General features: G+C 43.8%; 1 protein-coding gene across 1 annotated transcript in view; it reads left to right on the plus strand.

The window, feature by feature from the left end:
- The window catches only part of LOC135396378 (chorion peroxidase-like), a 62,566-nt gene extending 36,499 nt beyond the window's left edge, over positions 1–26,067 (plus strand). Inside the window, exons 12-16 of the mRNA XM_064627315.1 lie at positions 5,460–5,631; positions 5,765–6,042; positions 7,819–8,003; positions 19,851–19,962; positions 25,895–26,067. Coding sequence (XP_064483385.1) covers positions 5,460–5,631; positions 5,765–6,042; positions 7,819–8,003; positions 19,851–19,962; positions 25,895–25,967 — 820 coding nt within the window. The 3' untranslated portion in view covers positions 25,968–26,067. The remainder of the gene's footprint in view (positions 1–5,459; positions 5,632–5,764; positions 6,043–7,818; positions 8,004–19,850; positions 19,963–25,894) is intronic.
- The last annotated feature ends 702 nt before the right edge of the window (positions 26,068–26,769 follow it).

Below are 26,769 nucleotides of genomic sequence, written 5' to 3' on the forward strand. Positions count from 1 at the left end.
CGGTACTTTTGCGCCGTGGTAACTTTCAGAGGAACTCGTTCCTTTTTCAGGTAACTTTTCCAAAGTAAGTTAAGTTAAGTTCCAAGTTACTTTTAACTCGCTATTCACTCACGTCCACATATTTTCTTGCTTTCTCTCCGGTTCCTTCATGGCATTTTGCCATAAAACGTGATATTCAATCAATGACAGTACTTTATTCAGGAAGTAAGGACCGCTGCCATTGAAATGAAGCTGACCCATTGTGCGCCCACAGGGAGTAAGACGCTAGTGTTCGGATAGACCTCTACCAGAGAAACGTCATCATCACATTGGTAGACAGACTGAAACCGAAACAAATCGAAGTAACTTGGAAGTAACTCGTTCTTTTTTTTTAAGTAACTCAGTAACTGCGAGTTACATTTCAGGCTGAAGAACTTCGTTATTAACTTAGTTACATTTTGCACACGGTAACTTAACTTGTAACGAGTTCTTTTTGACGGGTAACATCTCAATCTATGGTCTGTGGCTATTTGACCTGTGGGGTTACCCCAGGCAAAGGCGCACTTAACCGGAAATCTTGCTTTCTCTCTCGGTACATATTTGCCGAGCAATCAGATTGACACGCGGCAGTATCCTCGAAAAGTGGCATTTGAGGGGAACATCGACACAGCTTGTAAACGACAGCTGGCAGACGACAAAGAAATACCAGTGCGTTGCATCCTGCATGGGCGCTTTGTGTATCGTTTTCGTTGACCTTATACAACGCCACCAAGATACAGAAAGCCTGCTTAATGCCTCCTCTCACTCTTTCGCACGAGGACATATAAAGTCAGAATGTCAGCCAATCGTGGCTATCGGTGGCTGATGGCGGCTCTTTTCCATAGCTACGGCCGCAGAAGCCACGGTCGTGATTGGCCGAGTTCAAGTTGTTACGTCACTCTAGTGCACCTCTCACCTACAGTGTGCTTCCGTCCCATCAGTACCGGTCATCCTGCTTCTACATCACTTTGAAGTCCTCAACTCCCCTTTCTCCCACCTTCTTTTCCTTTTTTCTTTGGCTATAGTCGTGACGATGCCCACTTGAGTGCGGCCAACAACGGCAAGCTACCTCGACCCCCCCGTTTAAGCGACCAGGGATTGTTTCTAGGTGGTATTAAATCGACACTTCGTGGGATATGGGTACAGTGGCTAGAAGGGCATGACCAGTGGCTTCACCTTTTAGCCACTGTGAGCTGCGAGGAGAAATCGAAGCAGTTGGGATACCTTCCGAGGGAAGAAGCTTTCCTGACCCGTGAGATTTAAAGCTTGCACCAAGATTGTGCGCTGTTGTCATACGTTTTGTGCGAAGAAAAGGCTAAGGTCCTAATTTCTGCTACACATAGCTTTTATGTGTGCGTGTTCTTCCATGCTCCTTCAAACAGCAGACAGTGAAAAATGGGGCATTTTTTTTTAAAGTTACGCTAAACACACATAGAAGTGTCCTCTCCATGTACAGAGGGAATGCTAGGCTCATGCGTGCAACTTATAAGCTCTGTTGTCCTTAAGAAGCAAAGTATTCTCAAACTCAAACCCAAACTCAACTCAAACATCCGAGGGAATTGTATCCCAAATCCCATCAAAATACATAGTCTCAAAAGTGATTCCAAATGTGTTACAAATTACTCGCGTAGTACAATTACAGTTGCGATTACATAATATCGAACGTAATTCTGTAAGTAAGTAATTACTGATAATGTAACTAATTACTAAAACCTAGTCATAATTCTCAATAAGTACTTCTTTGGTCAGGTCACAATACGTGAGTTAGGCACGTTTTTCAGTTGAGTTCGGAACTTACTCTCACGTGAAGCCAGTTCCACATATGTGCGTGTTGCGCAACCATGCGAAGCTAATTTCGGCGGAAAATTTCGCACTCGCGTAGAAAGTCCGATAGCATTGTTTGCTGTATTTTCTCAGGGCCATCAAGAGTGAAGAAATGCAGAGTTTAGAAATTACTTCATGTGCCTTCTGAAGAAATAGCCTTCTCAGTGCTTAACAAAGAAGTGCAAGATTCATCCATAAATTTTGTTTTTTCCTCCTGGCAGATCCCATTAAAAATATCATATCACGACAAATAACACGAGAACAATGACCCTGTAGCGTGTGCGAGGGCGGAGTATCGTTGAGGAAGAAAAGGCGAGGTCTTTATGCCGGCACGTGCGTGAGGAGCATTTGAACAGCCCGGGCTCAAGAATCCGTCGGGCTCCTCTGGAGCATCTCACTAGTATGAACAAAGTTGACGTCACTCCGTTACTACGCGGAGTCGACTGGCTCCTGGCGCAACGTCAACCAGATCGGCCGAACCGACCGGAGTGACCACTTCCTCCGCAGTAGCGGACGAATTTTCAAGGGCAAATGACAGCTCATCTCTTGCCGACGTCACAGCAGTAGGGTCGCGCCACGCCTCCCAGTTTCACCCAATTGTGGTAGCTTTTACGACAACTATGTAATTTTATTGTGTGGAAAGGTCAACCACATGTCTACAAGAATGCATTGCTACTGAAGAGTTTCAAGTACTGCTCCTGGCATTGGCTATACACTGTTTTCTCGTGGACCATATTGAAAGCGCAGCTCCGTCTAGCCGGGGGAACACGTGGAAAGCTGTTTACCGCCAAAGCAAGAGAGATGGAAAGTACACGTGCCGTGCGACTCCTCCAATAATGGTACCGTGATATTACACGTAACGTTTCCCTGCCAAGTGTGGCGGCATGTTGCACATGCCGCAGGGTAGGATTGCGGATAACTTGCCTGGGGAACACTTGAGGGGAAGAACACCTGGGGTTCTTTTGGTGCTGGAAGCAATATTTACCTCCCCGACATTGCTACCGGCGTCGGCCGGGATCGAACCCGCGATCTTGAGCTCAGCAAGCCAGCACGTTACCGACTGAAACAAGGAGCAAAGTACGCGTGTGCTACGAGCAGCCGCCCGCGCCTTGAGCACGATCTCCACCTTCTCCGCTCTCTTACACTCCGAAGGCCGGATGACCGCAGCATTGTTGATATGAGGGCTAAGTTCTAAAGTTCCATTTTCTGTAGAAGCTGAATCGGTCGTCCAGGGATTGGACCATTGTTGAGGCTTACTTTACACGCGCGTACAAATCCATCGCGGCCCGGACGCAGTTCTGTAATTCGAGCCAGTGGCCAGACAGCACTCGGTTGAGAACTTGGAGATACGAGCTCTCATATCGGTAAGGGAATCATAGGGCTGCACTGGAATCGATGAACAGATAGTAATTCCGTGATGTATATACTCCCAGCTTCACCGGTTCCAGAAGTATTTGAGCATTTGTAGTGGCTGACTGCTTCATGTGTCGAACGGGTCTCTTCCGAGTCGTTCCTGTTGCGATCTTGCTGGGGAAAAACTCTTAGTAGCGTCCGCCGAACAACGAAGTGTGGTGGACAAAGCGTCGGGAAGTCTCTTAAAGGTACTGTAAAGCAGCACCGATCAAATGTCATTTAGTGTGGCTATTCGATAGTCCAAGCCACCAGGACAAAAACTGTGCAAGTTTCATTCCAATCGACAGTGCAGTTAATTAGAAAATTACGATTAAAGATTACGGGCAACACTGTACAAGGTATTCGAAATGAATCCGTACTTCTGACACATATGGCGGCAACCACATTGCATGCGTATAACACTGGGCCCGACATAACAATCCACCACAATCCAACATAAAATCCGCCCCTGCAATCCACACAACGATCCACATCTGAGGATAAACGGATAACTGAAAACTGAAATGAAATGCTGAGCCGTTGAAAAAAATGTGTCAGACGTTCAAGAAGCCAGACAGCGTCGAGACTTCTTTGTTCACAGAGGTTCAGAGAGAGAGTTTGTTCGTTCGAAAGAGGCCGCGAACAAAAGGAGCGCGCAGGCGCAGAAGAGAAGTAGGGAGAGCCCCCATCGAACAGCGGCCAGCACTGGGTTACTTCGCAAAAACAGGGGTTAACAGGTTAAACTGTTAACAGGTATTTCAGAATGCATAGGTAAACAGGAAAACTAATAATATGGTTACTAAAATAACGAAGTTCCGATGTCATAGTGTGTAATACCAATTTTCAGTGTTGCCCGCTGTACAGGGGGTTGTTTGACACCAGGCGTCGCACCGCTCCACTACGCCGCATCTTTCATGGCAAATTAAAAATATTTATAGCGCGTTGTCGGTCGTATGGTTCCGCATATGGTATTTAGAAGCAACAAAGTCTCTAGTCACATCACCGGCATATCATGCTTGTCTACTGCTTTACAGTACCTTTAAGTTGCCTGAGATATAGACGCCTCTCAGTCGTCTGAGTCGTCTGAGAGTCTTCACTATTCTTTCCCAAAACTTCCCTCCTTATAGTAGTGCTCCTACCACTGACCAGAACATTAAAAAAAAAAAAAGGATAAGCAATGTATGGGTGTGCTCCGAGCGGCCGCCCGCGCCTTGCGCCTGACCTCCACCTTTTCCTCTTTCTTACAATCATTTTGAAAAACAAGAGGACAAAACGCTCAAGGGCGAGGACCAGGACAGGATCTGAAACAATTTTCCTCCGTTCACCCTGAGTTCGCGCTATTGTTACGGCTTTCCTGTTAGTAATTCGGAACGGTTTGCGTGCTTAATGTAGATGAGGCATATGTGCGTGTACGTATGTATGTTAGATGTATTCTGATGAGGACGGGGAATCCTTACCACTTTCTTCCCCTCCCCGAGGCACTGATAATTATTTCTTTTAAATGGACTCTGCTGATTCATGTTCATGGTGCCCAGGATAGCAGCTACCCTATGATACGCGTTGAGGCTACGGGGATTGTAGTACCCATACACTCTTAGAAAAAAAGAATGGAGCAGTTACACCTTTTAGGAGGTAATAGCTGCCTATATATTTAGGTAATAGCTGCCTAGCTGCGGCAGCTGTAATAGCTGCGGCATATGTTTGCCTAAAAGGTTGCAAAGTTCTACCAAGTACCTCACTCTCCGCCACGAATGATAGGGTTACCGGTTCTGTTTCGGTGAGCGAGGGGGCGTACGCCCTTTTGTAGCAATTTGGATATATGATATTTGCTTTTAAAATCCTTTTACACCCTTTATCAGACGCTATGTGGTCTGGGTGGTAACTATAGAAGTTACCACCTTTTCGCACCTTTTTTTCTTAGAGTGTAGCACAAAAAAATAAAAACACATACAATAATAACAACAATGTGGCGATGAAACTCCCCACTCTCCAAGGTCGAAAGTAAAGTTGTTGTTTTTTCCCAACACAATCATAAAACTGCACGGTTTCAACGTGTCCTTTATTTCTTAACTTCTTGATTGATTGATTGATTGATTGATTTTTTTAAAAATCAACTTCTTCCTCCTTTTCTCCCTCTACCATTACAAATAATATAATAACGTATTAGTAATAATACATCTTCTAGTAACATCTTTCTTCATCGTAACATCTTCTTGTAATGCCAGGACCCAGTACAACGAGCGTGTGCATCCGGGCATCATCAACGAATTCGCGACGGCTGCGTTCCGGTTCGGTCACTCTCTCGTCAAAGACTTCAAATACATCACCACTGGCGGGAATGAAGATGTGCTGGACCTCAAGAACTACTACTTCAACGTCGCAGAGTTTTACGATAAGGTATGTGTTCGGACGAGACTATTAGTTGGATATTATGCATGTTTCGCATAGCTCCGAAACACTGTAGTTGTGTCAGCCATTCTTCTTCTTTGTACAAGACTGAGATAATTTACGCCTTGCCCAACGGTACCAGGGCAAAGTAGACGACTTCCTGCGAGGTTTGTCGCGCCAGTCCGGGAAGCCATACGGTCACGTCATGGTGGAAGACGTCAAGCACTATCTGTACCGCAACACGAGCAACTTCGCGGGCCTCGATTTGGCCTCCATCAACATCCAACGAGGACGCGACCACGGCCTTCCAGGATACGGACATTATCTGTCTTGGTGCTCGGGGAGGAGGATTGAGCGCTTCGAAGACGTCGCCCCTTTCATGACGATACCGAACATCGAGCAGCTAAGAAAGTTTTATGAGTAAGCCACGACGTGCTTGAGTGTCGGACACGGGAAAGTATGTTCCAAACATAATGAACGAATTTGGAGAGAAAAACATGATACTGCAGGCAAGCCGTCCATACTCTAAAAAGAGAACTTCACCATATAGCACACTCTGCGCCAACCAGGGCCACGAACGATAGGGCATTGTTTCTGATTCGAAGAGAGAGGAGGGCGTACGCCCTTTTGTGTCAATTGTCACATATCAAAATTGACACAAAAAGGCGTAGACCCCATCTGTCCTCGAGTCAGGAGCGACAACCATATCATTCGCGGCAATGGTTGGCGCAGAGCGTGCTATGCGATGAAGCTCTGTTTTTAGAGTGCCACTACAATGTTAAAACAGTACTTCACCACATAACACCACCCGGAGCCAACCGTAGTTCAGAATAATATCATACTCTCTCCTGACGCGTTAAAAGAAAATCTGTACGCCATGCAAGTTCATCGAAGCCATCGTGAGCATATTCTAAACAATGTGCGGCCCTGCCTAAATAGTTCTCCAATGTATAAGAGTCTCATCAGTATAAGTGTCAACCACGGCGTAGTACACTCTTAAAACAGATGGTGGTGGCGGTGATGATGATGGTGGTGGTGGTGGTGAAACTGCTTGCCTAGTCGGCCACGCTTAGGCACCAACCATACCACCAGGCAGAACTGCACCACATAGCATGCTTAAGCCCAATCATTGCACAGAACGATAAGCGCCTTTATCACTATTGATTTGTGGAAGGTGCGGGCCGTACACTTATAATATTACAACATGACTGTCACAAAAAGGTGTACGCCTTCAGATGTCAACAAATCAGGGGAAAGAAAGATGTCTTGAGGATCAATTGAATAAGGGTTAAAACTTGGGCGGGTTGGTAACTCATAATTAAAATCGATAAAACCCTCAGTGCGTGGACGAAGACAATGAAGTATACAAAGAACCGCTGTGCTGTCGTGCAGCTTATCGGTACTGTGTCGTTGTCTTCTTTGTATACGTCCTTTCTTTGTTCCCGCACTTAGGGTTTCGTTGATTTTAATTATATGAGATGATGGTTCGCTAGGAGCGTGATATGCGATGAAGTTCTGTTCTGTTCTTTCTTTCTCTTCTAAGAGAATATGTTGTAAGCGACGATGGGGGCACTGGACACGAAAGAACTCAGGACAAGTTGCATATCTTTCGATGGTTTATTTTGCATCATTACGTAAAGTTGTTATTGTGTCTTCGTCGTCTTTGTACCAAAGAGCCCAATTAGTGTTTCACACTTCTTGCTTTCTGGAAACCTGCGGACATGTATTTCGTTTGCAGGTATTGCAAGCGTTGCAAAATGGCGTACGCCCCACATAGCGACAAAAGGCGAGACAGAAAAATAGCATTCGGAATGCCTGTAGGCCCTGAGCGTTATCACTTGAAGCACGATGAAAAAACGCGAAACTTAGACGAATACGCCCTGTACCTCCTTGTGCTTTTATCACTTTATGTTGCGTTTTAAGGGTATAGGATACAGAACCCGCTATTTTTACCTAACTTGTCACGCTACTCTCTGGCAGTCTGTTGACCTTCCAAGAATAGTAAAGCACTAAATAGCTTACACTATCAGTTCCGAGTCTACCGAACATCCTCCAACCAAACAGACCCCTCGTTTCCCCACATCGCGTTTAGTGCTTCAAACTAGAAAACGGATGAAATTTTGGGTTCCCCCTTTCTGCCCGTGAACTCTATCCATGTATCAGTATTATTTTATATATTTATTTATTCACGTGTAGTTCGCCGCACGACGTGGACCTTTGGGTTGGAGGCCTGTACGAGAAACCCGTAATGGATGGTACAGTGGGGACGACATTCGCTTGCATCATCGGGCTGCAGTTCCAGAACCTCCGATACGGGGACAGATTTTTCTTCACGCACACAAACAGGAACGTCTACAATCCAGCTATAGCCTTCACAGATGGTAAGACGCACATTTATGTGTTATCTTCCCACGTCGTAATATTGCGTGCACTTCCCCCAAATGGCAAGTCGTTGGTAGGCGCGCCAGTGTAGCGTAATGATCAGCGCACTTGACCGGCATTCGAGGGGTTCATGGTTATGTTACGGCTGGCGGTTACCGTGGTACAGGGAGCATCACAATGAAGACTACTGAGGGATGCTCGCATGTTTTCTGGGGTGGGTAGACCTCTTGGGCTACCCTAATCCCAGAGCAAGAGGGTTAACACACCCCTCCCCCTCCTGTGCCACCATCATCTCTCCCCTCCCCTCTTTCACTCTCCCCTCTTCTCCTTCCCCTGGGTGCACCGAGCCGCCACTTCAAAGCAGGCTGACCGCACCTTTCCCCCTACATCACCCCCCCCCCCTGGCTATATTACTGCCGCTGTCCGACTTTTGTGCCATGTTCCAATCATGAACATGGCAAATGGCAAATCAGTTCAATCGACACTGCCATGTTCTTCTTAGACACCTTGAGGCTTGTGTTGTGTTCGTCTGTTGGTGTGTTCCAGCCTAAGATCACACCCTTAAAAATGAACTTCACCGCATAGCACGCTCCCAGCCAACCATCATCTCGAATGATATCGTTCTCGCCTCTGATTTGTTGAAAACGGGGGGCATACGCCTTTTTGTGACAATTATGAACAGCATAAGTGTCACAAAAAAGGCGTACGCCCCCCGTTTTCAACAAATCAGGGCAGATAACGATATCATTCGAGATCATGGTTGGCTGGGAGCGCGCTATGCGTTGAAGCTCGTTTTTAAGAGTGCAGTTACCTTCCTTTATGTTCCCTAGATGGCGTTCTTCATGAAGGTCTGTGGAGATACGCTTCGAGTATCAGGCTGTGGGCGCGAGCTCCACCACAGAGCGACGGGCGCAGCCGTCTTTCTGTGCAGAAAGTAAAAATTACAATTACAATTATGATGATGATGATGATGATTATTATTATTATTATTATTACTATTATTATTATTATTATTATTATTATTATTATTATTATTATTATTATTATTATTATTATTCACGCCTTTAACCGTGGTAACAGGTAATTGGAGTAGATTTACACGTAAGGTGTGGTGACATCCTGCACGTGCCGCTGGGTAAGATGGCGAATAATCATACATATAGGCATACTTAGTAGCGAGTGAAGAGGCTGAGTATCGGGTGAATCACTTTTATGATAACTTGAACTTTCGGTGCCCTTTGGGAAGGCTGATTCATTTTTCGTGTTGAGGAAAACGTAGCGAAACACGCATTTTACGGTAATTCAAATGGCTGCATAATGTGTGGATCGGGGCTCATTCTTATACTGCTTTGGGAGAACAAATATTCTGTAACACACACACACGATGACCTTTTTCCAACGTGAGCTCTTGAACGATGAGGGCCACACTCTTAAGACAGGACTTCACCACATAACACGCTTCATTACGTACCATTACACAGAATGATACCGTTATCACGCACGATTAGGGGGAAACGCGGTGCATACACATTTTTTGTGACAACATGACTATGTAAATGTCACTAAAAGGCGTGCGCTTATCGATTTCAGCAAATCAGAGGAGAAAACGATGTCATTCGGAATTTTGATAGGCTAGGAGCATGCTATGCGGCGAAGTCCTAGTGTAGCATGAGGGACAGGGATGGGCAGTATTTAAATATATTGTAATTAAAATACTATTTAAAATATAAATACGTGTATTTATATTTTGTATTTAAGTACAGACACGAAAAATGTATTGATAATTATATGTAAATACCAATTTTCGGGTATTTATTCTTGAAGATACTTTATAAATACTCTGAAATACAGGATATACTGACTCATATCTTAAAGTTGCCCTGCATTTGACCTTTCGGGAAGAAGGGCGAGTTTGGGGCGCAATTATGCCGGGTTTGCGGCAGCATGCGCATGCGACAAACCATTTTAGATGACGGGTTTTTCATTGTTGTTGCGGACAACGGTCGCGACTACCCGAATATATATACATTGTTCTACGAAGCATCTTCGTCAAATTTAATACAATCATATGTTCATCAGCACCTGTGAAGAAGCTGTTCTCCTTTGCGAATCAGATTGTACGGCCGAACAGAAGATGCCTAAAAGAAGCAGTCTTCGAGAAATTTCCAGTATTAAAATCGCCATGACAATCTAACAAAGAAATGCTCTTGTTCCTTGCTGATTTGTTCTTATGATAATAGTTATTTCTGTAATTCCAGGTGACACCTTCCTCACAGTATTTATGGCAGTAGTTACGGCATTAGCTATTTCAAGGAAACTACGTACTGTATTCTTGAGTAAATGTTCTCCGTTGTGTACACGCAGCCCTAAACTCCCCAAAATACATTTCGGAATATATATGTATAGGTATCACGTTTTCTGACGGTCTCAAGGCTTCAAAAAGAGAGAGAGAATGAATACCAGAAACCGGGGCTGGTACCGAAACCCGAAACGGAAACGTAACGGAGACGAAACCTACAAATGTGGTAACGGGAACTGTAACAGAAACAAATATGGGCCAGTAACGAAGGCGGTAACGGAAACCAAAAAGATTCCGCTACCTTTCCCTGCTTTAATGTCGTAACGTCATGGTCATGCTCTTAATGGCTTTCCGTATTGCAGTAGTAACTTTTCCTGAAGAGTTCGCAGCACCAGAGTTCAGCACATCAGCACACATTTCCTAGCACAGCTTCTACACAAGTACTACTATATACATGGTTACACGACAGCTGCTGCCCAGTTAATTAACAGCCTTCACAAACGCACTTACATGTATTACTCAACTTTCTTGTGGCAATCAATGTGCTATATAGAGCTATACGCCGCATCTTCCATTCTGTAACGCAGATTCGAAACAGCGAAGAACGTGAACACTCGCACACGACACAAGTGCTCGTATATTGCATCGGTCACCGCGAAAAGAAGATCCCACGCCCTCAGTTACGTCGCCTACTAAGAATGTAGGAAAGTCCAGAGGCAAGAGAAAGCCAGTTCGCGCACCCTGAAGCGATATCATAGAGTTGTATGGGATTTTTGCGTGGACCGCTTTTTGTAGCCGAGACTTCTGCTCGACCAAGCGTGTGACCTCTGTTCGCTCAACGGAGAGCTTCGACGTAAAACGAGCAGGTAGAACACTTCAGATCCTTTTTGTGATTCGTCTTGCTTCTTTTAAAAAATGCGAATACAAACATGAATGCGTACAGAGGAGCAGAGACGCGAGAAAGCGATGTGGGGAAGAGGACGGAATGTTTCGCTCCATTTATTTTTTTATTTTTTATTTTTTCAATTTACCTCGTGCTTTCTTTACCGAAAAATGCGGGGGTAGAAAGATTAACATGCGAGGGAGCACGGAGAAAAGTAACGGGAGTAATACATGGAGACAACCGTTAACGTTAGTGTTTTTATTTATTTATTTATTTATTTCATATACTGCAGCCTCTGTGAGGCTATAACAGTAGCAGGCATGCTTGGTTACAAAAGTCATTCACAGGTAATTCCCTTATAGCACCAGGTAACCTATTCCATTCATCAACTGTATTAGGAAAAAAACAATATTTAAAAACATCTATACGTGAACGCATAGGAGCAACGTTCAATGGGTGTGAGTTCCGAAGACTAGACGGCCGTGCAAACGTAAAGTAAAGTTCACGGGGTATGTTAATCCGTTGATGAGCTATTAAATGCAAAAATTTTAACCTTTCAAGGGCACGCCTGTGCCGCAATGGAACTCGGTGCGGAAGATTAAGAAAACTGACTGTCGTAACATCTCATAAGAAACCTAACTGCCTTACTTTGAATTGATTCCAGAACATTAATGTCAGTATTGAAATGAGGGTCCCAAACGACAGAAGCGTACTCTAAAATTGGACGTACTAAGGTTTTATATGCAAGGAGCTTGGTATCTGTGGAGGCCAATTTTAACGTTCGTTTCAGGCAGACTTGTACAAAATACTGGGCAAAAGTATTTAAAATAAGATACTAAATACTCTACAGAAAAAGTATTTAAAATAGAGTACAAAATACTCAAAACTGAAAGTAATTTGAGTAGAGTACTAAATACTCTAAGAAGTATTTAAGATACTATTTAAAGTACTTTAGTATTAGCAGTAAGTGAAACGCGCATTCTGAACGTGGCCTTACAAATGAAAGGAATAAACTTCATCAGCCATGCATATCTTTCATTTGCAACGTCTTGGTGTCAAGTAATGTTTGGAGAACTTTGGTGAACCCAAGTAAACTTTGTTGATATGTTCTGACCCAAAACTTCGTAGTCCCTCCTGTATGTCGGTTCGGGTCTTTCAACCTCTGGCACGTGTTTATTGCTTTGATGACCAAGGAAATAAATGCTGGGATTATCTTGTACCTAATCCCCTGGTGGTTCACCTGGCAATATGAATAGGAACGGTTTTCTGACGAAGCTGGCTATTGAGAAGCAAGGCCAGGCTTGGGACCAGTCTAGTGTACAAGAGGATGAATGACAGATTCGCGAATTCCCGAAAAAAAGAAAACGAAGAAAAAGTGGGTTAAATTCCAGTGAGCTGAAAATCTCGGCACGGCGGGAAGCGTGCTTGATATGGCTTGACGAGGAAGGAAAGTATTTTGAGTACTGAGTAGGAAATACCGAAAAAAGTATTTTAAATACATTAAAAATACTTTCGCAAAAAAGTATTGAGTAGAGTACCAAAATAACGGAAAAAGTATTTAAAATACTGTATTTTGAGTACGTACTCAAGATACGTACAAGTCTGGTTTCAGGTAGCCAAGCTTCTGCAGAGCATTTGACGAAACAATTTTGACATGGGTTTTCCAGTTCAGGTTAGAAGAAAAATGCAGACCCAGATATTTATACGTATCAGCCTTACGTATTGCATGACCATCAAGTACATAAGAAAATGAAAGAGGGTAAAAGAGAGCACAGCGCATTTAGAAAAGTTAATGTCTATGTAGTTGCCACAGAATTTCTTAGGTTTCGTTTTTATGAGCTGCGACAAGGAAACCTCATACGCTAATTTAGCTTCTCTCAGTTTACGCTTAAGCAGAGATTTTAAATTATGGAATTCACATCTTAGGATGTGATTGGTACTGACAACTAGACGCACTCTCATCCTCGCAATTCGCCTCATAAGCTGCAAAATTTCCCGTGTATACCACGGCTGTGATGGTGTCCTTCTTTTGAATTTCAACGGGACAAATAAAGATATGCACTTCTCAATTATGTTTTGGAATGTAGTATACAAAGAGTCAGCGTCGCAAGTATGTGCAAGACCACAAAAGGAGCCGAAGGAATAGCGTAGCTCATCTATAATTGCGGTTGAGTCGGCATTATCGAAGTCAAGAATGGGTATGCGGACGGTTGGCGCGGAAGGAACATTGATGTTAATGCTTACGAGCACAGCATTATGGTCAGAGAGCCCATGCACTATCTCGTACGAGCAAGTCCAAAATTGTTCCCTGACGTTCGGGTGCAGTTCTAGTTGGCTCTTTAACAATCTGCACTAAATCAAGAGCAATACTTAGGTCGATTAAAGATTCACCCTCTATTTTGTCATGATCCCCAGGTAATAAAGTACTCCAGTTGACATGTGGGAGATTAAAGTCACCGAGCAAAACGAGTTTACAATTTTCTAGATGATGACGTAAGATGTAATCCTTGATTACAAGAAAGTATAATTTATAGAAGATCCAGGAGGTCTATATAAAGTACAGATAACAAGCGAGACATTATTGATATACACTTTACAGAATAAACATTCCAGATTATCTAATGCTGGTAACACAACAAGATGTATGTCTTTTTAAAAAAAAAACAAAGCTACACCACCGCCTCTAGTTTTTCTGTCCTTTCGAATAATGTAATACTCCGGCGGGGACACCTCACAATCTAATATGGCTTCATGTAGCCACGTTTCGGTAACTGCCACAATATGAGGGTTATATGAGTACAGAAAGCTGTGAAAATCTTCAATTTTGTTAAGAATACACCTAACATTTATGGTGAGAGGCGATAAACTGCCATTTTCGCATTGAACAGCATACCGCTATTGCACTCACACATGTACACTCTTAAAAATGAACTTCACCACATCGCACGCTCCTAGCCAACCATCACCCCGAATGACAACGTTCTCGCATTAGATTTGTTGAAAACGGGAGGAGGATCCTATTTTGTGCCGTGCATAATGGCACAAAATAGGCTCCTCCTCCCGTTTTAGCAAATCAGGGGCGAGAACGTTGTCATTCGGGATGATGGTTGGCTACGAGCGTGCTATGTGGTGAAGTTCATTTCTAAGAGTGTACCCTAAAGACGGAACTTAAGAATGACATCGTTCTCATTTCTGATTTGTTGAAAACAGAAGGAGTACGCCTTTTTGTGACACTTAGCACGGTGAAGGCTACCCATTGCACAGAATGATACCGTTACCACTCCTGATTTGTGGAAACTACTGGACATACACCTTTTTGTGACAATTAATATAACTGCATAAGTGTCACAAAAAACCGTACGCCTCCCGTTTTTAACCAACCAGGGGGCAGAACGGTGTCGATCGGAATGGTGGTCGGCTAAGAGCGCGGTGAAGTTCTGTTCTGAGATTGTCCGATCTGTCCGATTTTGTCAATCCTGCTTGTTTCATTTAGCCCACATTACACTGCACTACCGAACAAACAAATATATCGAATGTTCATAAACAACACCGCAAGTCCCATTCTTCGACGTCCGCGATGACCGTGTCTTTAATGTTCACATGGATATGTTAATTATAGTCACCACGCAGAGGGAAATTTCTGTCGCCATGCCATACAGTCGCGACGACCGATAAGTGCTCTGACCTCTTCCGCCACCCTCTCTCAAAAGCAAATAGGCGCGAGGGCTAGCGGGGAAATGATTGCGATAGCAATCTGCAAAAACATTCGAGATAAAACCAGTTCATCTACGATGCGTTGGCGTACGACGAACCCTTCAAAATGAGATCGCGAAGGTGGCATGATATTTTCGTATACGAACTGCGCACCTACAGAAGATGTCAAAAAAAAAAGAAATAAAGTAGGCTATACATTTAGATAAAGTTCTTCCTACCTCACACACAAAACTTCGTCAGAAAATCTCTGGTAACGACATGAAGCACCGGCAGACAGGCAGTTTATGGTGACGCCGTAGTTTTACAGCTTTTGTTGCTTGGCAACCCAGCGCGACAAATTTCAAATGTGACCGAGAACGCTATAATTTTTACTTTGCTAAGAAAATTTAGATAAGAGAGATAAAACGGTTTGGGGTGACGTCTGGTGGCAAATAATCCCCAATTCGTCTAGCAACAGTTATCTTATGTTCCCGACTGACTTGCTGCTCATGATGGCTACGGAGCCGACACGTAGCCAACTTCTTTCGCATCAGACGCAGTGTTGTCCTGATGCCATGTGGTTCTATCGCCGTATACTTGACGAGCAATGTCCAGTTGTGACCATTCCCACAGAGTGTTGAGCGTAATATTCAATTTTAATTTTCTAAAAACACTATGCGTGCAATTAGGACAAAAATTGGAACGTAAGATTACTGAGGGTGCGGGCTACCGGACAGATAAGGCTTCTGAAATTACACCTCTACTGATTTACGGTACCTTTGAAGAAATGCTTGGTGCGATGCGAGGATATACGGCGATCTGTCAAGTAGGTGAATTAAACAGACATTACAGACTTGCCCCCTGCACCGGAGAGCTCAAGATCGCGGGTTCGATTCCGGCCGAGGGCAGTAGCAATGGGGGGAGGGAGGCAAACTTTGCTTCCAGCACCGTGTGTAGGGGATTTACGATGCATGTTAAAGGAGCTCCAATGTGGTCAAAATCAGTCTTGGGTAGTAGGTAACTAAGCTGCAACCCACGTTACTAAAGTAACTTGGGTACCAAATAACTGTAAAATATAATCGTAAATACGTTGCTCAGGTAAGGCAATATTTTCCACGCGTCACTTTACTAGCGTGTGTTTTGTCGAGGCTTCAAGAACACTGCCATTTTTCTTTCATGTGTTTCATGTGCCGCATGTGTCTCAGTGTGTATTGCCCGCAGCCACAGCAAATGAATACGAAATGGTAGGTCCTCGTATAGCTGCAACCAACGTCTCAGCGTATTTTAACTCTACATATCCCCCCACCCCCCAGTAAATAATTGCACGAGTTTTGTCATCTCATACGCAGTAAGGATGGTGTAGTCTAACTCTCACCCGAAATCCTCTGTTTATCATACGGTGTAACTATTTATTTTATTTATTTATTTATTTATTTTGAGGGTACCCATCAACGACCGTGAGGTCTAACGGATGGTGCACCACGACACAGGGAATACAACACAAAGCATAAAACAACAAACAGCAAATAATGAAATGTGAAGGGTTAAACAGTTCTCGCGTTCCTGTTAGGAAGAGAAGATTTAAATGATGAGAATGAGAAAAAAAAGATGTCAATATCATAATTCTGGCAGAGAGTATTCATGGTGCGCTGCAAGCGAGATATAGGTGCACAGTAATGGGTCATATTTTCATGAAAAACAGGTTGGGATCGCAAGTTACGCAATGGTAGATGAACAGACACCGAAGATAACAAATCAGGGCAGTCAATGATGCCGTGCACAAGCTTGAAAAGAAAATGACAGTCGCGCAATGTCCTTCGATGAGCTAAGGTGGGTAGGTTAAGTTTTTCAAGAATGTGGTCGTAGTTATAATACATAGTTTTACCAATGTATCGGTCGTGGTAAATAGCAATAAATCGTCTTTGGACTTTTTCAACATCAGATGTGAGAGATTTGTTCAAACAGTTCCATACAACAGAGGAAAACTCGATGAGAGGGAGAACCGTGGAAAAAAATAAGCGAAAGAAGCATAGGGGGTGCGAGAAGTTTTTTGTAAGTCTCGAGATGACACCTAGTTTAGAGAATGCAAGATTTGTGATATGCGTAATGTGCGTTTGAAAAGAGAGATGACTATCAAAAGTGATGCCCAAATCTCTTATACAGTTAACACGATTAATGGTGGTTGACGCCATAGAGTAGGTAAAGTGGATGGGGGTAGTTTTCCGAGTGAAAGTGATTACATGAGATTTAAGAGCGTTGAGTTTCAACATGTTCCGTCTAAACCAAGACTGTACACGAGTGATGTCATTTTGTAAATCCAAACATTCGTCAGCATGATTAATACAACAAAACAACTTGAGGTCGTCAGCGTATTGAAGAATGTTACTGTGTTGCACACAAGTGGAAAGGTCATTTACAAAAACATTAAACAGTAATGGTCCAAGGATAGAGCCTTGAGGAACACCGGAGGTCATCAAGTATGAACGGGATTGGGTACCTTTATAAATAACAACGTTGTTGCGGTTACTTAAATAAGAAGTGAACCAGTTGCATAAGTTTGATGAAAATCCATAGATGGATAATTTATCAACAAGTAATTGATGACTCACAGAATCGAACGCTTTCGATATATCGAAATAAACAGAATCTACTTGCATGCTTTTACCAACATGATGCGCTAGAAAATTCATATATGTAACAAGATTGGTTTCGACAGATCTCCCAGGTAGGAAGCCATGTTGTGTAAATGTAAGAAAATGTTTACAGTAGAAAGATAGTCGCGAAAACATAACCTTTTCAAATACTTTCGAGAAACAGGGTAACAGGGATATGGGCCTGTAGTTTGAGACTTCAACTCGTGAACCACCTTTGTGTATAGGAACTATGAGAGATTTTTTCCAGACCTCAGGAAACTGAGCGCTTTGTAAGGAGCGGTTAAAAAGGGAAGTCAGCACAGGCACGAGGACATTGGCACAACCCTTGACAATGAAATTAGGGACATTATCTATGCCAGAGGACAAGGTTGATTTTAATGAAGAGATGGCACGAGAAACCTCCTGTTCATCAATAACAATGCTCGAGAGGCTAAGATTAGATGGAGAGGCTTGAGCAGTGATTGTGGGGGCAGATTTAGAGAAGACAGAAGAAAAGAAATCGGAAAACAAGTTCGCAACTGCCAAAGGCGCCGAGACGAAATCGTCATTGTGTTTCAGCATAATGTCGCCAGCACGACTAGGCTGACAGGTGACAGGAACTATGCTAGGTGTAAGTGCACGGTGTAAAACAAAGCTTGTGAAAGTTGCATTTATTGGGCTTTATTTTTTCTTAGAAGGTAACAGTAAAGTACCTTAAGTTACTTTAATGTGGTGAGTGTAGCTGTACAACTATACAGGGTGTTTCACCTAAGGTGATAAAAAATTATAACTGGCTACGTACTCGCCGGAGGATAGTCGGCCTTTCGGCAATTACCTTCTGGAAACTTTTGCCACCATCGAGGGAGGCTTTAGACTATTTTTAATTGCGGGAAATTTATTTTTTTTCAATTCAACTTTGAAAATTGCCAAGCGAACCTCACTTTTTTTCTTTTTTTTACAGAAATATGAAGTCCTCCACGGATAACCACAGACCCAACCACAACTATGCACAGTATCGCAACAGAAATAGTCTAAAAAAATTAGTAAAAATTCGGCTTTAGCCCCGCCTGCTCAATTGACGCAAAGAAAATCCCAAGGTATTTGCGGGTAGAGGAGGAAGTGTTCCCGCCTCTTGTTTTACCTTTCATTTCCCCGGTTTGGCCTTGATGCTGGTGACAACCGTCTTATCACAAAGAAAACAAAACAACCGTCTTATCGCAAAGAATCCAAGGCAAATTAAGGCGGGGACACTTTCTCGTCGTGACGCAGATTTCGCGCGCACTTCTCTGCGAAAATCAAGCAGGCGGGGCTAAAGCGTAAATTTTACTAATTTTTTTAGACTATTTCTGTTGCGATACTGTGCATAGTTTTGATTGGGTCTGTGGTTATCGGTGGAGGACTTCATATTTCTGTAAAAAAAAAGTGAGGTTCGCTAGGCAATTTTCAAAGTTTAATTGGAAATAATAAATTTCCCGTAATTAAAATTGTCCAAAGCCTTCCTCGATGGTGGCAACAGTTTCCAGAAGGTAATTGCCGAAAGTCCGACAATCCTCCGGCGAGTAACGTAGCCAGTTAGATTTTTTTATCACCTTAGGTGAAACACCCTGTATAGTTACATTTCAAAACGAGTAACTGTAACTCAGTTACTATTTTTCGAGGTTAACTGCAATTGTAATTGGTTACTTTTTGAGTAACTTACCAATGATGCTGGTCGAAATTGTCCGCATTATCCTGCCGTGCACCCAGAGAGGGGGGGGGGGGGGGGTGTCGAGGTAGCTTGCCGTTGTTGGCCGCACTCAAGTGGGCATCGTCACGACTATAGCCAAAAAAGCCAGAGAACTTCACCACATAGCACGCTCCCAGCCAACCATATAATCCGGAATGACATCGATCTGTCCCCTGATTTGTTGGAAACGGGAGGCGTACGCCTTTTTTGTGACAATTATGTACTGCATAAGTGCCACAAAAGAGGCGTACGCCTCCCGTTTTCAACAAATCAGGGGACAGAACGGTGTCATTCGGGATTATGGTTGGCTAGGAGCGTGCTATGCGGTGAAGTTCTCTTTTAAGAGTTTGCAGTCACACAAGTGCAGGCAGACTGACCATACGTGTAAATCTACTGTTACGCACATCATCGTTTCCTAACAACAGAAAAGCGTCCCCCCTTTTCAAAAATCATGACACGGAACGATACCGTTCGGAATCCTGGTTGGTTTCGAGCACGTTGCGCCGCTATGTTCCGTTCCTAAAGTGCAGCCAGACACCGAAAACGGCACTGCCTATCTCTAGCAGCCTTTTCCCCTCACTCATTGCGTACACATTTCTCCTTCTTTTACAGCGCAAGTTGAGCAGATCTACCGTAGCAGCTTGGCCAAGCTCGTGTGCGCGAACTCAGACTCGCCGGATATGCTGCACATTCAGCGATTCGTTTTCCTGCCAGTGAGCCGAGAGTAAGGACACACATGTATATATGGGACACAAATTATACGCGTTTGCCATAAACACACTGCACGCATGGCTACTTAGCGCGACTACCTGGCAATCTGGATATATGTTAGTGGCCACAGAAGGGGCGGAAGCCCCGCTCTCCTTTCATATCAAAAGCGGCAGCTGCATTTTGAGGCAGTGGTTGGCGCAGACTGTGTTATGCGGTGAAATTCTGTTTTTAGAGTGTATAAGTGCGCCAAGAAATAAGTGCGGTAAGATGTAGCTCCCAGATTATCACATTCGTGCCACCCAAGTTTTAGTGGATACATTTATTTCCATGCCCTTTTTCGCATGTACACAAAACTCGATTGGGTTGAGACACATAAAAACCACGGAGGTGTTAGTCACGACGCGGTCTGGACTGGATACTCCAATACTGGTTTTCTGAGGATACATAAACAAGAACAACACTTATCGAAACCTCGAAGAACTACAGTTAGTTTGCCTTCTCCTATGCTTTCTTATTCGTGGTTGAGTTTCCTTATATTCGGGGTGCCAATTTTTTCTACATGTCTATTCCCAGGGGCGGATCCAGTATTTCTCTGACGAGGGGGTCCGGCCATGGGCAGTACGCTAGATACGCGATCTAGGGTCAATTAAACACCGTGTGAAGACAGAAACTGATGAGGGGGTCAGGACATCTGGAACCCCCCGTCTATTTCTTCCTTTGCTGCAAAACCTGGAGTGGATGCGAACCTGCAGGTGTTACAGCATCCATGCGAGTAACCGTCGTTGACGTTGATACCGCATAACCAAAGGCGATGCGTTACAATTCCCTTAAGTTTTATATATCCCAATGAATCAATCAATCAATCCCTTAAGTTTAAGAATACGACCATTGTTTACTCTGTCCCTCAGTCTCATTTGGCTCGAGGACACCCTCCTTTCCGACAGATATCATTCCTTTAACCTCATCCAGAGCGACGATCCTCTTTACGAAAATGCTCGGCGTAACTTATTAACCGTATTTAGGTATCTATACGGTTTCACATTAGGCTACCTTCAACTTCCAGAATTTTTAACCTTCATTTTAAAAGAAAACTTCAAATATTTTTATTTATTTATTTACGACGATACCTCATGGGCCCTAAGCGGGGTCTTTCAATGAAGGGAAGCGAAATAAGTATAAATAATATGCACGCGCACACACACATACATACATACATACATTGGATGATTATGAGGTGGGCGATTCACCGCCGCTGAGGCGGTACACTGCCCTATTGCGCACTGGGAACGGATGAGGGGATGATGATGGGGGGAGGACTTTCAGAGAGCCGTCACCAGACCAGTGGAGCACAAGTACTCCGCAAGACGACGAAGGCCTTGCATCTGGTGGGCAGCGTTCGGATATGCAGAGAATGAGAACAGACAATGTGATTCCAGACCAATATAACGTTACTACACGTGCATAAAGTTAGCTAATAATGATTTGCATACAAGAAAAATAATAATCGTAAATAGAGAGAAAGGTCAGGAGTCCCGTGATATCGCTGCCGAACACATGGTTACTTGCATTTTTCAATATTTTCACAAATAAATTTGATAAAGCCAATGTAAAAAACTAAACAAAAACAGTTAAGGGATAATTCATAGAAGAGAAGTTTGTGCTTTTGCTTCAACTTAACTGTCTAATAGTTACACTCTTAAAAATGAACTTCACCGCATAGCACGCTCCTAGCCAACCATCATCTTTAATGATATCGTTATCTGCCCTGATTTGTTGAAAACAGGAGGCGTACGCCTCCCGTTTTCAACAAATCAGGGAGATGATGGTTGGCTATGATCGTGCTATGCGGTGAAGTTCATTTTTAAGAGTGTAGGGTAAGGATAACAGTACACTCTTAAAAATGAACTTCACCGCATAGCACGCTCCTTGCCAACCATCACTGCGAATGATATCGTTATCTGTCCTGATTTGTTGAAAACGGGAGGCGTACGCCTTTTCTGTGACAATTATGAACAGCATAAGTGTCACAAAAAAAGGCGTACGCCTCCCGTTTTCAACAAATCAAGGCAGATAACTATCATTCGAGATTATGGTTGGCTAGGAGCGTGCTATGCGGTGAAGTTCATTTTTAAGAGTGTAAGGTAGACTATAACTTGACAACGTAAAACGACTTGAAATCGCTAACAAATAAAAAAAATACAGCATATACACCCTTAAAAATGAACTTCACCACATAGCACGCTCCAAGCCAACCATCATCCCGAGTGACATCGTTCTCTGACATGATTTGTTGCAAACGGGAGGCGTACGCCTTTTTGTGACAATTAACATTTCTGCATAAGTGTCACAAAAAGGCGTACGCCTCCAGTTTTCAACAAATCAAGGGAGAGAACAATGTCACTCGGGATGATGGTTGGCTAGGAGCGTGCTATGTGGTGAAGTTCACTTTTAAGAGTGTATGTGGGACTCTTTTTTTAGAGTATCACTCTATACAGAACTTCACCACACAGCACGCTGAATGGAAACCATTGTACAGAGCGATACCTTTATCCCGCTTGATTTGTGGACAGCGCGGGGCGTACGCCTTTTCGTGACAATTAACCTAACTGCATAAGTGCCACAAAAAGCCGTACGCCTCCCGTTTTCAACAATTAAATCTGAGGAGAGAACGTTGGGTGAACAGAGACGTTGGCTAAGAGCGTGCTATGCGGTGAAGGTCAACCATTGCACGGAATGATACCTTTAGATCTCCCGATTTGCGGAAAGCGCAGGGTGTATGCCTTTTTTGGAACTGCATAAGTGTTTCAAAACGGTGTACACCTCCCGTTTTTTACCAATCAAGGGGCAGGACGACGTCATTGGGGATGGTGATTGGCTAAGAGCGTGCTATGTGGTGAAGTTCTGTCTTACGAGTGTAGGGTCTCGTGCCTCATCACTAGAGAGATGATTTTTAGGCACTAACAGTGTGCGCTCTTGACAGTATAGCACTTAAAGGGAGACTTCGCAAGGATTCCAAAAAAAAAGAACACGGACCACCCCCTTGATACCGAATACAGCATTGGCATTCACTTTGCGCGAGTAATTGAACCCTAAATGATGACAATACCAAACCGAAACCGATATGTAAACCGCACAGCGGTTCGCACGGGGGAACATACTGTGACGTCACCCAGCACTGTCGTCTACTACGAAGCTTGCATTCTTCCATGCCGGATGACGTCAGCAGTGCTGCTTTCAGCGTCCTCTTGCTTCACAGAGGCGAAGCGCTCACTTCGTAATCATTTGTTTGAATAAAACCTGCACTCTTAAAAATGAACTTCACCGCAAAGCACGCTCCTAGCCAAACATAACCTCTAATGATACCGTTATCTGCCGTGATTTGCTGAAAACGGGAGGCGTACGCCTTTTTTGTGACAATTATGAGCATAAGTGTCACAGAAAAGGCGTACGCCTCCCATTTTCAACAAATTAGGGCAGATAACGATATCATTCGAGATTATGGTTGGCTAGGAGCGTGCTATGCGGTGAAGTTCATTTTTAAGAGTGTGCGCACTTTTGGAACGCGATATTTCGTATGTATGTTCCTGACATCCCAAGGGTTACTGCTATGCCACAATCTTTCTGGTGATTTTGTTGCGGAGTCCCACTTTAAAGCACCCGGTATGCCAATCATCATCCCTTATGATATCACTATGTCTTCCGATAAGCTGAGAAAGGGGACCGACATCTTTTTATGTATGAACTTTCCTTCCAATCGGTAGATAAAACGATACGATTCTCAAGGTCAGTTGGCCTAGAACAATCTATACAACGAAGAGGGCTACCTGTTACTACCTGAAAATCCGCTCTCTATTTATCACCGTAACACCCCTCCCCAGTGCCGCTAAATAAACGAGCCTTGCCAACGAATAATTCAAACAGTTCGCCACATGCCAGTACCGTCTTTCTACACATGTTTCTTGGAGGACATCATATAGACAGCAACGAGTTTGGAGAATATGGCAAATACGGCGTTGCAATGACCTAAATCGTGCGCTGCGACGCTTCATTCCTGAAAAAAGAATCACCCCTATCACACAACCAGTGACAAAACATCGTCCATCAAGCACCTCTTAGAGGAAATAACTGCAGGCACGAAAACTGGGTCTGCAATCTACGCAAGAAAAAGTGCTTTGTTACGATAAACGACCCCGCCTCTCCCTCACCGTGACTCTCTTTTCGAAAACAATCTTTCTCCGCGTGGTGGTTGATCTGTAATGTAGATCAATCAGACTTCCCCTTTTTTTTTACTTATGTAGGCTTAGTGAATAGGTATGTTTGCATCAGTTCACTTTACTGTCGACGCTCTTTCGAGTTCTATCAGCAGTGGGCAAAATTTCCTCGTGTAAGCTCGAAAATGAGAATACTATTGGCATAGCAGGAAGAATACTAGAAACTCTATACTAGACGGAGCGTGGACATTACGGCGGATGTGAACGGCGCGCTCTGTCCTGCGTTGTCGCGGTCGAGACGCTCACCCCGGTGAGCTTTTGCGGTGCGCTCGCACATTCTGTGGTGCAATCGTACCGTTTCCTTTCTTTTTTCTTTTCTGCTTTGGGGTGTACCGTCTTTCTTTTTTTGGGGGTAGCAGAATTCGCTTGCGCGAATTCAACCTCCCCTTGTTATTTAACCAACCACCACCACCACCAATACTGGAATGAGAGTCGATGTCTTTAATTAGGTTTCCTTTAGCAGTACGTCTTGTGATCGTTGGTTTTGCGCTTTTCTTTACGCTGGGTGGCCCTATGATTGAGTAATTGTTCGTAAAACAGAGTAAATCAGTAGTGACCAAGTAGCGAAATTATTCGAGATGTAGGAGTGAGAAAGGACCGCCGCGTTAGACCTGCAAAAAAGAATCGCATTGTCCATTACCATAATCCTGACAACAAAAGGTAAACTCGGTCGAGCTAAACTTGTGGTAACTTGTCTATGCGAAAATCGTTTGCCCGCAACATCATTTATCTACATTTGTGTCTCTCTCTCCTCTATTTGTCTACGAACTGTGGCCACAGGACAACCTAAGAAACACGACATTACCACGGGCAAAAAATTAGCAGGAGCTCTTTGGCTGCACGTATAGCATATGTTTGTAAGTCAAACGTCGCCATGCCAGTACTGGACAGCTGTTTCGGCCTTCTTGGGCCTCATCAGCAGTACGCAGGCAGGCAACGTTTGATCGGATGGCGTCAGAAGGTCACGTGACCTTCTGACGCCATCCGATCAAACGTTGCCTGCCTGCGTACTGCTGATGAGGCCCAAGAAGGCCGAAACAGCTGTCCAGTACTGGCATGGCGACGTTTGACTTACAAACATACGACATTACCACTGTTTTACACGTTATTTACCGCGAAGACTCTCGATGGCTATCGATGCCTATCACATCGCTGCATAGCCATGTCTCAACAACAACAACTAGACGCTGACGATGAGATGGTCGTCCACTATGGGTTGCTTCAGACGCTTTAGTGGTGTGTTTGCGTGTTTTCATCGTTCTCTCATCATCTTCATATGATGTTCCACGTGCAATGAAGAAGGGTACCGCACCGCGGCGGTGAAACACCCCATCTCATGTCTCAACGAGAAAGAAGCAAAAAAAAAAAAAAGAACGAAAGCATTCCAAAACGACTGAAAGCACTCCTCAAAGGCTTTGTACTGGCGGTAACTCTCTCCAACGCATACAGCAAACGAACAGAACTTCACCGCACAACACGCTCCATCCATCCATCAGAACGAGTGGCACCGTTCTCGCCACCGATTGGTTGAGAACGGGAGCTGTACACCTCTTTGTGACACTTATGTAGTTATGTTACAGTGTTCTGTTCTGTTACAGTGTTCTGTTACAATGTTCAGTGTTCTGTGTGTTGTTTACTACACTGTCACAGTTGTGACTAGTTTTCCTCTTTTAGGAATCCACTTCTCCGCTGTCAAAGCTTACCGGACACGGACCTCCGGGCTTGGAAAGAAATTCGTCGTGGATAACTCCCAACATCAGCTGACCAGGGAATCCGCAGTATTGTATACCTGTTATAGTGTTTACACAACCGAATTGATCCATATGAATAAATGCAGCCAATATGCACTGCGTGCTCAGAGTCATTTCGAAAATCGCTACGTCGCTTACGATCAAGAACGAGTAGTGTTTTTTATTTATTTTGTTCGTGTATCAGGGGAGGAGTGCAAGAGCAACATGCTGTTACAAAATCGTACATTATATCTTACAGGGATTTTCAACCAGAAAGTCCGAAATGGACGAATTTTACGATACTGGTTTTTAGAACCGAAAAAAAAAAAAGTGTTTGCATGTCGCTGAGAATAAAAATTGTTTAAAACAAATAGCTTTGAAATGCAAACACAACGCTATACTTTTCACATTTTTGCGATGACCGTTTCGTGATTGAGAAGGCCTCAAAAGGCTGTCTTTTATTGTCATCTGTCTTGTAATTTTATTGTCTGCTTGTGAGTTTCACATTCTTCAGAAAAATAACTATGTGGGGCACAGCAACAACAAGAAGTCGCCAACTTGTTGTTCACCTGGTAGACATTCAGTGGGGAAAAAATTCTGACTTCCTGCAGCACACTGTTGCCGCTATAGAGAAACCTTCGAAGATGCAGGAGCCGTCTACACAAAACGACCGCTTCATTTTTTTTTTTTTTTCGGCCCCGTTCTTTCGAGAACGACTGCAGCCTGGATGCGGATGGATGATTTAGGCGATTTTTTTCACCATTTCCATCACGTAACACATACATGTTCTTAAGGTAACGGAAGATTTCAAGATTCCTT

This window comes from Ornithodoros turicata, chromosome 6, assembly GCF_037126465.1.
Source record: "Ornithodoros turicata isolate Travis chromosome 6, ASM3712646v1, whole genome shotgun sequence".
NCBI classification, from domain to species: domain Eukaryota; kingdom Metazoa; phylum Arthropoda; class Arachnida; order Ixodida; family Argasidae; genus Ornithodoros; species Ornithodoros turicata.